Source organism: Penicillium solitum (assembly GCF_028829755.1).
Source record: "Penicillium solitum strain IBT 25940 chromosome Unknown utg000001l_segment0_segment0, whole genome shotgun sequence".
Classification (NCBI taxonomy): domain Eukaryota; kingdom Fungi; phylum Ascomycota; class Eurotiomycetes; order Eurotiales; family Aspergillaceae; genus Penicillium; species Penicillium solitum.
In genome coordinates this window covers 8,829,559-8,844,755 of record NW_027072121.1, presented here as the reverse complement: position 1 = coordinate 8,844,755, position 15,197 = coordinate 8,829,559, and the positions used below count along the sequence as shown (strand labels likewise).

General features: G+C 49.9%; 6 protein-coding genes across 6 annotated transcripts; 4 read left to right on the top strand and 2 right to left on the bottom strand.

Moving 5' to 3' along the window:
- Window positions 1-66: 66 nt before the first annotated feature.
- Window positions 67-2,968, top strand: N7455_003423 (uncharacterized protein; the record flags this gene model as incomplete). The annotated part of the gene is made up of 3 exons (XM_065604480.1): window positions 67-163; window positions 228-1,539; window positions 1,600-2,968. The coding sequence occupies 3 exons, from the start codon at window positions 67-69 to the stop codon at window positions 2,966-2,968; spliced, it is 2,778 nt and encodes a 925-aa protein (XP_065462971.1).
- A 2,165-nt stretch (window positions 2,969-5,133) lies between these two features.
- On the top strand, window positions 5,134-5,572 carry N7455_003422 (uncharacterized protein; the record flags this gene model as incomplete). Its single annotated transcript, XM_040961436.2, has 2 exons — window positions 5,134-5,391; window positions 5,435-5,572. 2 exons carry the CDS (start codon window positions 5,134-5,136, stop codon window positions 5,570-5,572), a joined length of 396 nt encoding a protein of 131 aa, XP_040808138.2.
- A 343-nt stretch (window positions 5,573-5,915) lies between these two features.
- On the bottom strand, window positions 5,916-7,899 carry N7455_003421 (fungal specific transcription factor domain-containing protein; the record flags this gene model as incomplete). The annotated part of the gene is made up of 3 exons (XM_040961420.2): window positions 5,916-6,612; window positions 6,670-7,347; window positions 7,466-7,899. The coding sequence occupies 3 exons, from the start codon at window positions 7,897-7,899 to the stop codon at window positions 5,916-5,918; spliced, it is 1,809 nt and encodes a 602-aa protein (XP_040808126.2).
- Window positions 7,900-8,711: 812 nt separating this feature from the next.
- Window positions 8,712-10,081, top strand: N7455_003420 (putative oxalate/formate antiporter; the record flags this gene model as incomplete). The annotated part of the gene is made up of 3 exons (XM_065604479.1): window positions 8,712-8,985; window positions 9,033-9,125; window positions 9,174-10,081. The coding sequence occupies 3 exons, from the start codon at window positions 8,712-8,714 to the stop codon at window positions 10,079-10,081; spliced, it is 1,275 nt and encodes a 424-aa protein (XP_065462970.1).
- Window positions 10,082-10,551: 470 nt separating this feature from the next.
- On the top strand, window positions 10,552-12,273 carry adB (adenylosuccinate synthase ADE12; the record flags this gene model as incomplete). The annotated part of the gene is made up of 4 exons (XM_040961437.2): window positions 10,552-10,741; window positions 10,794-10,862; window positions 10,976-11,427; window positions 11,563-12,273. The coding sequence occupies exons 1-4, from the start codon at window positions 10,702-10,704 to the stop codon at window positions 12,271-12,273; spliced, it is 1,272 nt and encodes a 423-aa protein (XP_040808153.2). The 5' UTR covers window positions 10,552-10,701.
- Window positions 12,274-12,873: 600 nt separating this feature from the next.
- helA (putative DEAD box RNA helicase HelA) lies at window positions 12,874-15,106 on the bottom strand (the record flags this gene model as incomplete). The annotated part of the gene is made up of 2 exons (XM_040961449.2): window positions 14,687-15,106; window positions 12,874-14,623 (listed from the first exon to the last, which is right to left on the bottom strand). Exons 1-2 carry the CDS (start codon window positions 15,055-15,057, stop codon window positions 12,874-12,876), a joined length of 2,121 nt encoding a protein of 706 aa, XP_040808156.2. The 5' UTR covers window positions 15,058-15,106.
- Window positions 15,107-15,197: the final 91 nt, after the last annotated feature.

Sequence of the window (15,197 nt, the reverse complement as noted above, 5' to 3'; positions counted from 1 at the left end):
TGAACACCGATTATGCGATTCGAAATCATCACAACTGCATAAGTCCGCCGGAAACCTACGAACAACATGGTGAAATCCGACGTGCGCAAGGATTACTATGCGGACCTCGGGCTCCAGCCCAGCGCAGAGGCTGAAGATATCAAAAAGCAATTCAGGAAATTAGGTTAGCTTTGCAGAAGCTGTGTCATAAAGTGACAATTGGGGTCATTGCTAACTGAGAACGAAAGCACTCAAGTACCACCCGGACAGGAACCCAGGACGAGAAGTCGAGTTCAACGCCAAATTCCAGGCCATCCAGGCCGCCAATGAGATCCTCAGTGACCCCTCGCAACGACTGAAATACGACACGGATCGTTTACGCGCAGGCTATGGCAAGTGCTACGGACCGCCCAAGGCAAATACCCAGCGGAAAACACAACCCCCCACCTATCCTCCTCGCCCTGCGCCAACTTCTGCGTACGCAAATTCACAATACACAAAGGCGACCCCGAATAACCCATCGGCTGGCGCTCGACGATACGCATCTCATGCACGTGCCGGTCCGCAACAATTCAAACAACAGGACAATGCGCAAACAAGGGCTGATGCATTCCATGGCTTTAATAACATGAGAGGAGGTCAGGCACCTGGGTGGCAGGGCTTCGATCCTGCAACTGGCCGTACCACTGGTGGTGTCCCAGGTCCTGGAGCACAGCGGCATCCCTTTGGAACTTCTGCGCAGTCTACCCGGCCCAAGTCTGCCTTTGAGGCCCACAACTCCCATTCCAACGCACAGTCTTTCAAGAAGAAGCAGGGCTTTGCGCCAGGTGCAGCCGGAGGAGATGAACCGATGGCCCGCAACACCTCTGCCTATAGCAATAACCGGGCTGAACGGACGAGCAACCAATACTTCAAGCCTGCTGTGCCCCCAACTGCGAAGAAACCAGCATCACCCGAGCCGCCTCAACCCAAATCACGCCATTCATACACCCCGGAGTTCGAACGACCCAGTAGAAGCTACGCACAGGCAGGCAAGGGTGAGAAGACTTTCTTTTCAAGCACAGGGCTAGGACGTTCCGCAACCATGCGTACCCCCTCAGGTTCTTCTCATCAAAACGCGCATGCAGGTAAATCCAGCCCTGCCTCTGGCCGATCTGGAAGATACCGTAGCGCCAGCCCGTCGCCCAGGCGGAATACCAATAACTATGACTCTACAAGCTCGAGTGAAGGGGAAGAGACTAGGCCCAAACCGAAGGCTGTGCCAAAGAGTCGACTCGGGCCGCATCAAAAGTTTGCCGATTTCTACAACCCAGGAGCAGCAAGCCCCGGAAATGGTATGGACTTCACTTCTTTCCTCTTCGCGAATGGGCTTCGAGCCGTCGAGCTACTCGATGGTAGCTACGTACTCCACTCGCTTTCTCAGGATCCCCCCCTTAACCCACCTACCCCTGCTGACAAGGACGGCCCCAAAGGACACACCTCAGATAGCGCTGCTTTCCCAAAAAGCTCGTACCGATCGGACCAGCAGACCAACCCATCGGGTTCTTCCTCTTCTGTCAAGTATGTTCGATATGCCTACCATCAAGTTGTTTCGCCTTATCTGACAGACTCCGGTATTAGCACCGACTCGGCAAACAATGCGCAAAGGCCCCAGCCTGCCGCGTATGGACGCAGCAGCACAAGTGACTTGCACAAGAAGTTTTCTGCAGATGATTGGCGGGACCATTTGGGCCAGTTCGATTTCATGAGCTCTGCATCGCCAAGCAAGGAGTCACTTCCGAGATCACCTGCCTCGCAGAATCGGGGGCGTACAAATGTCCGAAATGGACCGACACAGGCATCCTCGACCGGATCGCCGATTCCAAATCCTTTTGGCCCTACTCCTCTGTACCAAACTTCGCAGTCACCACAACAACCACCAACGCCCTTTGCACAGGCAAAGTTTTCTGCAGATTCATGGTCTGAGCAGCTTCGAAATCTCTCGTGGACTGTACCAGAGATCGAGAAGGCCAAACAAGCGGCAAACGCCCCGCCGCGTAGTCCAAAGAAACAGCCCAGAGCAGGCACCAAATTGCGGAGCGCTCCGCAGCCGGCAAGTGTTGCTACTGAAGCAGATGAAGCTAAAGAAACTCTCAATGGCCAAGCTCCTGGGCCAGCCGGGACAGCAGCACCGGATGTTGAGGAGATGGATCTCGACGACGACCTTCCTACTCCAGGTATTCCGACGAAGGTCCCAGGCGGAAGATCAAGCAGTGGCAGCTATCCCGATTTGGCTTCTCAGGCCGTACCAGATGCACCTCCGGTCAAGAAGCCCAAGCCTCCGAGCGCAGAACCCCGTACTCCTTTATTCAACCTCGACAATCTTCGCAACACCGTACCATTTACCAATACAACCGGTGGAGGCATCGAGAACCTAGAAGACTTCCACACCACTCTTCCCTTCGAATCCCAAGCCAAGCAGCAAAGGACGACCAGAAACGACATCCGCCCCCGTGTACTCCAACTCCCAAACCCACCCAAACGACCTTGGGCCCCGAAACCTGTTCTCCTGGCCCCAACCTCCAAGCATCTCGTCCTGCCCCGGGACAAATGGAACTGGTATGTCTCAGCAATGGGCGCGTATATGCACGAATGGAACGCGTTCAACGGCCGCATGCTCACGCATTTCAATGCGCGCCAAGAAGCGAACGAAACTGGTCTCGCGCCGGGCTGGATCAGTGCGGTTGGAGACTCTACCCGTCTTAAAATCAACGGCACAGACGATGACAGTATCAACGGCACGGCCAAGAAGGATCTTGATGATTATCACGTTGACGAATTCCTCGTCCCCGGTACTAGTAAGGGCGGCTTCAGCGCTTATCTCCGTGGTATTGAGGAGGATATCCAGGTGCGGAAGCATTGGGATGTTGCCTGTGAGATGCATCGGGAGTGTATCCTTGATCTTGGTCGATTGAGAGAGTGGATTCGGGATGGCGGGAGGGTTGTTTGAGTTATATCACTCGGCCTTCTCATGATAATTGGAGTCCGCATTACTGCAGCTGCATCTTCAGCTTTAGTATTTGGCTTCTCGGCTCTGATTTGATCTGGCCTGTTTTTGCTTTCTAGCGTCTGCATCCTGGTTTCTTTTTTTTTTTCACTTCTATTGATGTCTTCTACTTGCCTTTTTTTGATCTCTCTCTCTTTTTTGCGATGCATAATGACTTGGTGTTATTGTGAATACCCTGGATTTTTATCACATCTGCATAGATATGCCTGAGTCTTTTATCGGGGCTCTATCATCGGTGTTTTCTTTGGATTTGTTCAAGTAGGATTTTACTTTGTATTTAGGTACTAGGAGGGTTGTTTGGGTGTATTTCAAGCTTAATCAACCAGTCCATAACTATCCAAATGCTTCTATATTCCCTTTCACTGTCTCTACCTCAGTTGAGCCTTGTTGCCTAAGGGGAATACGACCTCTGCTCCTTCCTATTGATATTCCTCTCTCCTAGTTGCTCCTTCCTTCTCTACACTGGTATATATCATATATATTTCCGCTTTTACAGAGTGTATTCCCGTCATTCCTTTCTCGTATCTCCTAGACCAACCTGTCAGAAATGAATCCTCCTCTTCATCCCGACCACCTTCTCAAGTGGCTCCCTCACTGCAGTCCCAAAAAGAGTGATCTTGCTTGATTCTATCAAATTCAGGCGGAAGACAGGTTAGGTCGTTGGGATAACTGATGGCCAGGTCACAATTTCCACAGGAATGACCTCAAGGGGACTCTAATCCGCCCTATGAGCTGGTAAACACCTCTCCAGTTCTCTACAGGATGCTTTCGGCAACCCTTGCGTATACGTGTTTTCTAGTTTTCTTTTGAGAATTTGTTTATCATACTGACTGGCACCTTTATAGATGCCCGGCAAACTTATAAATGGGCGAGTCTGTCCGTCTATCCAATGGATGTCATGCGCGAGTGTTTGCTCCTTTACTTCAAGGTGACATTTAGGACATGGATATTTTGGTATGGAATAATAGATAATAAGATGAACAGATGAACACTGAATAAAAAAAAAACAACACAGGAAGGGAAAAAAAAAAAGAACTTGCTGGACGAAATGCCCGACCGGGGGGGGGGGGGGGGTCGACCCCAACCTTGTGATTTCAAGTGGTGAAGACCAATACTGAAAAGACTGTTAATGAATTTATTCTAAAGTTGATGATTTGGAAAGGGAAGGATCACAAAGTCACACGCTCTGCCAATTGAGCTAGCCGGGCTGATTTGTTGGTAACGAGCTGTCTTGCTGACACATGAAGCATTTAGAATTTTCTATACAATTATTCTAGATATATCAAATGGAGGAACCTTGGAAGCTAATAAACAAATAATATAATATATACATTGTGACAAGGGGGTGCTGCTACCAGCCAGCCACAAGCATTTTAGGCCTCAAATACCTGAAAACCGACATTTCGACTTTGCTTGTCTCTCTATAGCTAGAATACCCTTGAGATGTCAAGAAGGGACACTCCATCACAGTGAAGACTTTCCATGGAGACACATACCTAAGGGAAATAAATCGCCAAATTATCGATAATTCCAACATACAGGTGATCATCTTATGTGGAATCAATGCAGAGAGAATGGCAATTCTATCTTCTCCTTCCTTTAAGAAAATCACACTCAATATTGGAAAAATGTCGTTAGAAGCCTTCTTACAGATAGAGCAATCTGTGGTCCTGCGGGTGTATTTGAAATCTTTAGCACCTTTATCGGCACTTTATTCAAGCGACTGGAGGGGTGGTACGATGGTTTCCCTTACAATCAAAGTTGCGGCTTGCCTTACGCAAACTAAGGGGATCCAGCCGTTCTATTTCAGATCACGGGTAGCATTATCCAAGTTAGTGGTTGTGGTTATAAGGCTACAAGAAAGAGGCGAGACAAAGATGACAATTGACTCAATCACGGATAGTATCTGGTCCTGGCTCCATAGGCGAGGCTTTGAAGAGTCCGATATAGCTCGTCTAGAGACTATTGGTGAATCTGTTAGTAGGGGCATCCTACTCGCAATGATCACTAGCCCTAGGCGCCCTATCAATCGAACCCCTATACCAAGGATATTTCCGAAGAACAACTCTGTTTTTTCTCACGGATTTACTGAGTCACAGCTCCAAGAAATGAGGGAAATTCACAATCAAAAGACAGTGGAATGGAACTCAGAGCATACGGACTCTGTGAAAGATCGTTCCGAGGAGGAAGATCTATTACAAGCGGATGAGTTCTTAGAAGATCAAAAGGGTGTTATTCTTCATGGGCTTGCCCTTGAGTCGGTTATGGACCCCATGATCAAGCGTGCGAATGCGAAGATAGTTGAAGATGGCCCGACAACAGATGACACAGTCACAGTCGAAGACAGCCTTAGAACAGATTCCTCTGTAAGGATTTCCCAACCAACAAAGAAAAGAACAAAAGATACAGCTCCTCTTGAGAGAAAGGGAAAAGATCTCCATTGTCATTGGTGTGAACTTTTTCAAGGATCACTTTGCCAGCAGTGCTCTATGCTTCTTAGCAATCAGTCCTATCTACCGATATGTAGATCTCAAATATCACACCTAGAGATCTTCTGTGGATTTTGCGATTCGCTATCTGGCCCTAACTGGAGATGGGTACGTGGCTTTGGCTTGTCAGCATGCAGCACTCAATGTTATACGGGTATCAGGCAACACGTCGAAAAACCCGAGGTCGCTTAGCAGGTAAATCGGGGAGAGCCACACCAAAACTGGACCAAGTTTCAAGATCAAATGCCAGAATCGGCACGTGAAGGTATAAGCAAATTGCAGCGGGGAGAACCCAAGCTCACCCGGTCAATGAGGACAACGGAATATCCGACATAATTCTATGGGACAGGTTCTAGCTCAGGTAAATCTCCAAGTTTGGAATGTTACGAAGTCCAAAATATTCATTGGTCTTCAGTACACTCAATTGCCTCCCGCACATGGTTTGGCAGGAAAAAGTTTCTGGTCAGGCCCATCCAATGCGGCCCATTCAATCTAACCAGCGCAAGATCCATCATTTGACATTGACCCCGAACAAGCGCCTGCCGCCACATATCTACCAGTCCCCGAGCGCGAATCGCATGTTCTTTGGACGGAGCCTGGACAACGAGAAGCATCATGAAGCTAGAAACAGTCGCGAAGCCGATTCGACACCACGAGAACCAGAATGCGGATAGATCGCAGGGCATTCGCAGTACGGAGCGAAGCATACTTGCGGCGCAGTTTTCTGCTGCTTTAAGAACTGCGTTTCCCGTGTCGTTATCTATTGCGGGAACTGGGTCGATTTCTTCGTCGGAAATTATGTGTGCAATATAGTCGTCTACCATGATTTCCAGGCTATCTTGGGGTTCCTCGAAGAGACGTGGTGGAGCCGCGGAGCGGACCATTGGTCTGAGGAGGGCGCGGAAGATGAATACTTCGAGCAGAATGTAGGTGAAATGGAGGCAGTCCGATTGGTTGTTTCGGGGGAAGGGCTTGTTTTGATGGCGGAGATTGGGTGAGAGATGGGAGTACCATTCCTTTAGCTTGGTCAGGAGAGAGCGTGCTGTTGCGAGCGATTCAGGGAAGTTAGATGATAAGCGTTGGGCAGCGCGAAGGGAACTGATACTTGAATTAGTATGCTAACGCTGGATTTTGTGCTTTTGTGGGAGGGCTAACAATAGGCGTTGCTGGACTTCATCGGCGAGACAGGATAAACGTGCAAAACTCTGGAATTGGATCGCACAAAAGGCTTCCCGGGCTTGATGGTCCAGCGAAAACACTTCAGTGTCGATGCGAAAGTCATCATCGTCGAGATCCGTCACATCCCACTCATCATTTCGAATATATGGGGGACGGCCCATCAGCAGACTGCGCCACTTATCCTCGGAGTACAGAGCCCACCAAAGTCTTCTGCGCAGTCGGCGCTCCCATGCGGGCAGGCCCATTGGTCGGCACTCTAGCTGGAGGCCTAGTGAGGTTGCCAGACCAACTAGCATTCCGACAAATGACCACACGAAAGGGCTATCGGCGACGGCAGTTTGGCTTCCTTGGTGTTGCTTGTGCAGATATAGGAGTCCTGCCTGTAGGGTTGCTAGGTGTGGCGTATGGATTTCTTCAAGTATCATCTCGAAAGTGATTCGCCATAATCTGTCTGTTGGTGGTGTGGTGTATGCGTTTATAATACTTAGGTACTCGTCAAATTTGGTAAATGGTTGGGCTAATGCGTAGATGGCCGCTAGAAGATGTGTTGGTATGTTTTGTAAGATGGTTGTGTCGGGGATTGGGTGTGAGGGTGTGATTCCAAACTTCGACCGCGATATAATGGGTAAAGTTGGAAAGATGAATCTCAAGAAGCTGTGACAAATCAGCCAATGGCTTCGTCAAGTATCGTCTGTGGACCAATAAAGAAAACAAATGTGGACAAACGACCGAAATACAATGGAATATACGCAAATGAACGCCAACGACGTACAGCGAAACCAATCTCTGTCCACACTCGAGAGGTACCAACGAATTCAGCTCGTCTCTCCGAGATCCGATGTTCGGATATCTCGTCGTCTCTTTGGCCGCATCATAAAGCTCATCCCCCGTAACGAGGAAATGCACAGGAATCTTCTCTTCCCGCGGCACGCCGCCAGCATTACGGAAATGAACCTGGTGGAAAAGAAGAAAGCCATGTTCATCAAACTTGCAATGTCGCAGCAACCATGGATCTGATTCACCAGATGCACCAATAAGCTGCGATGAGACACCTTTGAGATAGTCCAGTGTTTGGATAGCCTGAGGCGTTGGCCTCTCTGGCAAGGGATAGCCTGGCTGTAGCGGGAGAAGAAAATCACCGGCTGGGTCGTTGATTGGATTCGAGTCAAAATTTATCGTTGATTCCGGACAAGTGGGTGTTTCCATTGTCTGGAATTGATCGACACCGGTCACCGGCGACGCTTTCTCGCCATTTCCACGTTCAACCTCTTGGTGATCTGACACGGAACCAAAATTAGGCAGGAACGATGAATGGAGGGAAAAGGTAAAGCTGCAAGGTGAAGAATTTGATTGACAACGTTGACAGCTCTGTCCTTCGTCTGCTTCACATCGAAGCTTTTTGCGGCGACATTGGTCGCATGGTGGATGACGTTTAGATCGATAGGGACGGCCAGTATCTCGATGTTGCTTAGGCTTTTTCAGAGGCGACTCCATAGCTAGACTAGTCAAGCTAGAATTAAGGTGAGATCGGCGAACAAATGTAAAGTAGGCGAATGTATCTAGTTAGTTTGTAGTCTTGGAGTAGTTTGAGGAACCGGAACCCTTCGGTGAACTCATGAGCCGATTCGGCTGGGGGGCATCTCTACCTACCAGATGTCGCAAGAAGGCGTGTCGGCCTAACAAACCTACACCGTCGAATAAATGACCAAACCTATATGAGTAGCGACAAAAAAAAGTAGTGGGATACCTAGGTAGTCTCGAGTTCGCCGAACATCATAAGGATTGAACCAATCACCGTCTTATTTCGCCGAGTATTTCTAAGCTTAAGGACATGGTCCAATCAAAGCTCGATTTGGCCGGTCGCTCTATACAACGCATGAATTCGAATCAGATAAAATAGGTCGGGGTGATATAGGGCTCTCCGTCTGTCCAAGATTTAGATCGTAGATATAAATGCTGTCTTTTCTATACTCAACACGGCATTATTACACTAAAGGTTAGAGACCGGTTTCGTGGATATGCTTTCAACCCAAGAAGCACTGGATATCACTCCTGCACCCGATAGTCTCGAGCCTCCGAAAGACAACGATTACCCAGAAGGAGGGCTACAAGCATGGTCCGTGGTACTGGGGGCATGGTGTGCGATGGTCCCCTCGATGGGGCTATTAAACAGTCTGGGTATTCTGCATGCCTGGACAAGCACACACCAACTCCGAGACTATTCCGAGTCGAGCACCGGTTGGATATTCGGTGCATACGGCTTCTTCCTATATCTTGCAGGAGCCCAAGCTGGTAAGTACTTACCATTTCGTATGATTGCATATATTTATCGAAGATAGGGCCAATCTTCGACACATTTGGTCCAAATTATGTGATAGTCCCAGGATCTATCGGTATGGTCGTGTCCCTGGTGTGCTTCAGCTTTAGTGAAGGTATTTTTCTGTCATCGTTCAGGTTCGACCAGTTACTAATGAGATTAGAGTACTACCAGATCTTCCTATCCTTCAGTGTCCTCGGGGGGCTCTCTGCCTGCACGCTTTTCACACCAGCCATATCCGCTGTGGGACATTGGTTCAATATCCGCCGCGGGTGGGCAACAGGTGTAGCGTGCACAGCAGGTGGCATTGGAGGAGTTGCTTTTCCTCTGATAATCATCTTTGCCGCTCCTAAAATTGGATTCGGCTGGGCAATACGTATTATTGCGCTTCTATGTGCGGTATTGTGTAGCTTGGCTTGTATTTTGTTGAAGACAAGACTGCCTCCAAACAAGAAAGCAGGCGCATCGGTTGATTTCCACGCACTGAAGGATATCAAGTATGCATCTACGACCATGGCTATCTTCATGGTTGAATTCGCTGTCTTCATCCCAATCACCTATATTGCTTCCTATGGAGCATACATTGGCGTAGAAGACACCATGTCTTATCTCCTGATTCCGTTCTTGAATATCGGTGCTATCCCGGGAAGGTTTTTGCCGGGACTAATAGCTGATCGAGTGGGTCGCTTTAACGTTATGGTGTTGACATCTTTGATTTGCTCAATCTTGACACTTGTATTGTGGTTGAAAGCTGGCAACAACTTGGCAGCTATCATATGTTATGCTGTGCTTTTTGGCTTTTGGAGTGGTGCGGCTATTAGCCTGACTCCAGTGTGCATCTCTCAGGTGTGTGCCACCGAGGATTATGGGAAGCGGAACGGGACAACATTCACGATTGTTAGTATTGGTACGTTGGTAGGGATTCCAATTGCGGGGGCCATCCAGGAAAGGAATGGCGGCGAATATGGGGGCCTCATAGTTTTTGGTGGAGTGCTCTACCTGTCAGCCACGGTGGCATTCATTCTTGCTCGGGGCATATGTGTAGGATGGTCTTTGAAGACCAAATTCTGAAAACGATAGAGATGCATGTTCATAGGTAGCACCTGAGAAATAAAGGGAGGATAAACATCATAACGTCAAGGCCAAAGGTCAGTCTATTTTGTGTACTAATAGCGATATATCGAAAATGTCTTAGGAATCGAGAACCAACCCCGAGTAAGGTGTCCTGACAGAAACATGCAGTACGACAATGTATAATGCGAAAAGCACGCGGATATATTGAAGCCCTTGCCCTAACCCTTGGTGCCTGAGGCTTGAATTGAAGTCAAAGCACCAAGGCACTAAGGCACCCAAGGCATCAAGGCTGCAACCAAGCCCCGCCACCCCGCCGGATCTGTGACAGCAGGAGTTCGCCGGAAATTGGTCTGACTCACTGGGAGAAAAATATCAAATTTGTAAAAAGATTCGCTCAATGTAGTATAGTTAAACTACAGATCCAAGTACAAATCCCTAACATCCGCATTGTTGGTCGAATTTGCCCAGTAAACTCCAGAAAACTCACACCGGCAAACCTGATCTTGGCCCCGCTATCGGCTCCAGACATATTCGCTTTTGCCTTCGAACATACCCCACCATCCAAAGCAATTGATCGTGCATAAGTCGGAATTTGTGACTTTTTCAAGCGTGCAATCATGGTTTCAATCGTTCTAGGAAGTCAATGGGGAGATGAAGGTAACGAGAACGAGACCCTATAGAGACATTGGACATGCTAACGAATGGACAGGAAAGGGGAAGATCACAGACATGTTGTCGCAGGATGCGACACTTTGCTGCCGTGCAGCCGGTGGACACAGTACGTTCAACTCGCTTTACAATCCTTCTACCCCGGATTGTTGAAGTTTTCAAGCGGACCGTCCCCAAACCTAGACAGTGACTGACCAACCGGCCCTTTTCAATTGGATACAGATGCCGGCCACACCATTGTCCACGAGGACGTCACCTACGACTTCCACATCCTTCCCTCCGGCCTCGTCTCGCCCAAATGTATCAACCTGATCGGCGCCGGTACCGTCTTCCACGTCCCCAGCTTCTTCAAGGAACTGGCCGCTATTGAGGCCAAGGGCCTGAAGGGCGCCGCCCAGCGCATCTTCGTCTCTGACCGCGCACACGTCTGCTTCGACCTGCACTCCGTCGTTGACGGTCTCGAGGAGAAGGGTCTCGGTGGCCGCAAGGTCGGCACCACCGGCAAGGGTATCGGTCCCTGCTACAGCGACAAGGCCGCACGCCGCGGTGTCCGCGTCGGCGAGATCCTGGACGAGGCCACCTTCGAGCGCAAGCTGCGCACTTTGGATACCTCATACCGCACACGGTTCGGAGATCTGGCATACGATGTCGAGGAGGAGATTGCGCGGTTCAAGGTACGCATGAAATCCGGCATTTCTTTTCAAAATTCCATCAAGGAACGACGAGAAATCCCCATGGCGCGACAGCAGAAATGAACAAACCCTAGTCTTGTTCATCCACCTCACAACCACATCACTAACAATCTCTAGGAATACCGCAACCTCCTGAAGCCCCACATCGTCGACCAGCTCGAGTTCCTGCAGGAGCACAAGAACTCCCCCAACACACTGGTCGAAGGTGCTAACGCCCTCATGCTCGACCTCGACCACGGCACATACCCGTACGTGACCTCGTCATCAACTGGTCTGGGCGGAGCCGTGCAAGCTCTTGCCCTGAACCCCGCCAGCATCAAGTCCGTGATCGGAGTGGTCAAGGCTTACACGACACGTGTTGGCTCTGGGCCTTTCCCCAGCGAGCAGCTCAACGAATCCGGTGAGAAGCTGCAGCAGGTTGGACGTGAGTTCGGCGTGACTACTGGCCGTCGTCGTCGCTGTGGCTGGTTGGATCTTGTCCTGTGCCGCTACTCTCACGCTATCAACCACTACACCGCGCTGAACTTGACTAAGCTCGATATCCTTGATGACTTTGATGAGATCAAGGTTGGTGTTGCTTATATCCTGCCGGATGGAAAGCGTACTACTGGTACTTTCCCTGCGGATCCTAATGTTGTCGAGAAGATTCAGGTGGAGTATGTTACTCTGCCTGGATGGAAGTCCAACACTATGGGTGTCCAGCGTTACGAGGATCTGCCTCCTAATGCTCGTGCTTACATCGAGTTCATTGAACGTGAGATTGGCGGTGTTCCTGTCAAGTGGATCGGTACTGGTCCTGCCAGAGAGCACATGATCGCCCGTGATTAAGTGCATTCTCTTTTGTTTCTTTTCTGTTAGGTGTTTTTTTTGTACTCACGAGTGACTGCTTTTTTTCGTGCATATTGCGATATACTTGGGATGTGTGATATAAGGTTTCCTTTTTGTCCCATATTCAACGATTTAGATGTCTCGAAAATGGATCTGGTTAGAGGCGGCAGTTACCCAAGTCATCTCCTGTTTATTTTATTATGATGCTGTTTTGGTAGAAAAAGATATTGTGTCAAGATTAAATTGAATCCTGGATAGAATAATAGCAGATGACAAGAAGATATTGTACATGAAATCAAAAAGTTAAGGTCAGATCTTCGTATCCAGAAAGGAATCCCACATAACAACCAAGTAGAGTATAAGACAAAGAGGAGAGAAGTCTAAATTAGAAACACAGAGCACCCAAGGGTGTATAGTACACAAAGTCAGTCCGAAAAAAGAGATGGGAGAACGCCGCCCAATGCCAGAATGGTTGCTTCATCTTTTCACTTTTGGCTGATCTGGTCTCACTGGACAGCAACCTTGCTATCCATGAAAATGCCAGACAAATGATAATTGCCAGCGTAGCTGGCAAGAGTTGATCTCTGATTCAACTCAAACTTAAAACCGGAAAGAGTCTTCGCCGAAGGACTCATCGAAAGAGCGGCGAGGACGAGACGAGCGGTCACCGCGATCACCACGGTCACCGCCACGGGTGAAGCTGCCACGGTCACCACCGCGGGAGAAACCACCACGCTCACCACGGTCGCCCCCACGGGAGAAGCCACTGCGCTCGCCACGGTCACCACCACGGGAGAAACCGCCGCGGTCACCGCCACGAGAGAAACCACCACGCTCACCACGATCGCCACCGCGGGAGAAGCCACCACGGCTTCCACGGTCACCACCGCGATCACCACCGCGGGAGAAGCCTCCCTCGCGGCGCTGGCGGCTGCCGTCACCCATGCTGACACCGTCAATTCGGTTGAGACCCATTTGCTGCATCAATCTAGGGCTGAGCTCTGGGAGGGATTGCATGTTGTATCCCACAGTGAACATCTGGTTGAGTGCCTGGATGGCCTCTCTCTTGGTGTTGAAGTTTCCAGTGGTGGTACCAAGTTGGCCCATGTAGGACTTGACCTTGGTAGCACCGTCACACTGGGCCAGACCTTCGGTAATCTGGTTGACGATCTTGCCAACTGAGGTGTCATTAGAGAGGGTCTGGGAAAGATCGGCATCGGCGGATTCCAAAGTGGTGTCCAGCGTCAATGGGAGACGGCCCAGGCGCTTCCTGTAGACATCTTGTTCGGCCCTGTGCATGAACAGCCAGCCTTCACCTTCCTTGCCAGCACGAGCTGTGCGGCCGAGACGGTGAATGTAGGTCTCACGGTCCCGAGGAACACCGATTTGGACGACGTGGGTGACATCCGGGAAATCCATACCACGAGCAGTCACGTCCGAGGAGAACAAGATGCCCTCGCGAGCCTTGCGGAAGTTGTCCGCGCTGCGAGTGCGGAGCGCCTGCGTGAGACGCGAGTTAATCTCGAGCAGTCTCATGTTTCCCATAGAAGACTGGCGGAATTCTGAAGTGCGAGCAATGTTGTTAAAAGCATCAGCGGAAACCTTAGTCTCAGCAGTAGAGTTAAAGTAGGCGATGGCCTTGAAAGGTCGCAGCTCCTCGCCGTTGTCCCGGCGCGTTTGCCAGTTCTGAGCGAGCTCGAGAAGGGCGGGTAGGCTGTTTTCGAGACCGCGCGTGTAGACAAGCTTCTGGGGCACCCTGTGGTGGGTGGGAACTTCATCTTCACGGACGGTATTGACGTGCTTGAAGTCTGGCTTCAGGGTCTTACGAACCATCTGCATAACTTCTCTGGGAACAGTGGCGGAGAACATGAGCGTCTGGCGGTCCACCTTCGTGGGGTCGGGAAGCAATGATTGGATCTCTTCAACATCAGGAGCAAAACCCTGGTCCAAAAGGCGGTCTGCCTCATCGAGGATCAGAGTGTTCAGCTTGGGAGCAGAGACACCAGTCCAAGGGTCCGAGAGGATATCCTTGAGACGTCCCGGGGTACCGATAAGCAGATGGCATCCCTCCTGTTGGATCTTGGCAAGACCAGCACGCTTCTGGGTTCCGCCAACAGCGGTCTGGACAATAAGACCAGTGCCAAACGCAACCTTTTTAGCCTCAACTGCGATCTGTTCCGCAAGTTCGCGGGTAGGAGAAATGATAAGGGCACGGATTTCCGAAGGACCAGTTCTAGATGAGCGGCGGCCGACCTTGGACACGTCGACACTAGGATCATTCAAAATGTTCTGAAGGGTGGGTACAAGGAAAGCAAGCGTCTTGCCGGTTCCTGTTTTGGCCTGGGCGAGGCTGAAAAAAGTTTCGCGGGTTAGCGGACCAATCAATTTCAAGGCATCTGTCAATAAAACTTACATATCATCGCCCTTGACGATCTCATTGAGAGTAAGAGACTGCACTTCAGTCATAGTCTTGAGGTTCATCCGGTCAGGTTGAATGATGTTCTTGATGATCTTGTTGTGAATGAGATTATCCGTCGCCAGTTCGGAAAACTCTGTGATCATCGCAGGCTTGGAAGGCTCGGTCTCTTCAACGATTGCCTCAGCGGTAGCCGCAGACAGCCTCGGGAAAGAGGAATGAAGCGATCTGGTTGCAGCAAGAGATGAAAGGGTCGAAGGAGCTTGCCATTTCGGCAGCTGAGTAGCCAATCTTACTGAGATTGAGCGAGGCGCAGTAGTGCGCAGCGCGTGTGAGACGCCAAATCGGCGAACTGTTCCAAGCATCATGATATAATGCTAATGGAAAAAAATGGATGGGAGGATGATAATGTTGCAAATTGCACTTGGGGCGTTCCAAGGAGAAGCGCAAAAATAATTATGGGGTCACATGATTCTTATCGAGAGATAACATCCCGAGATAGGGGAAA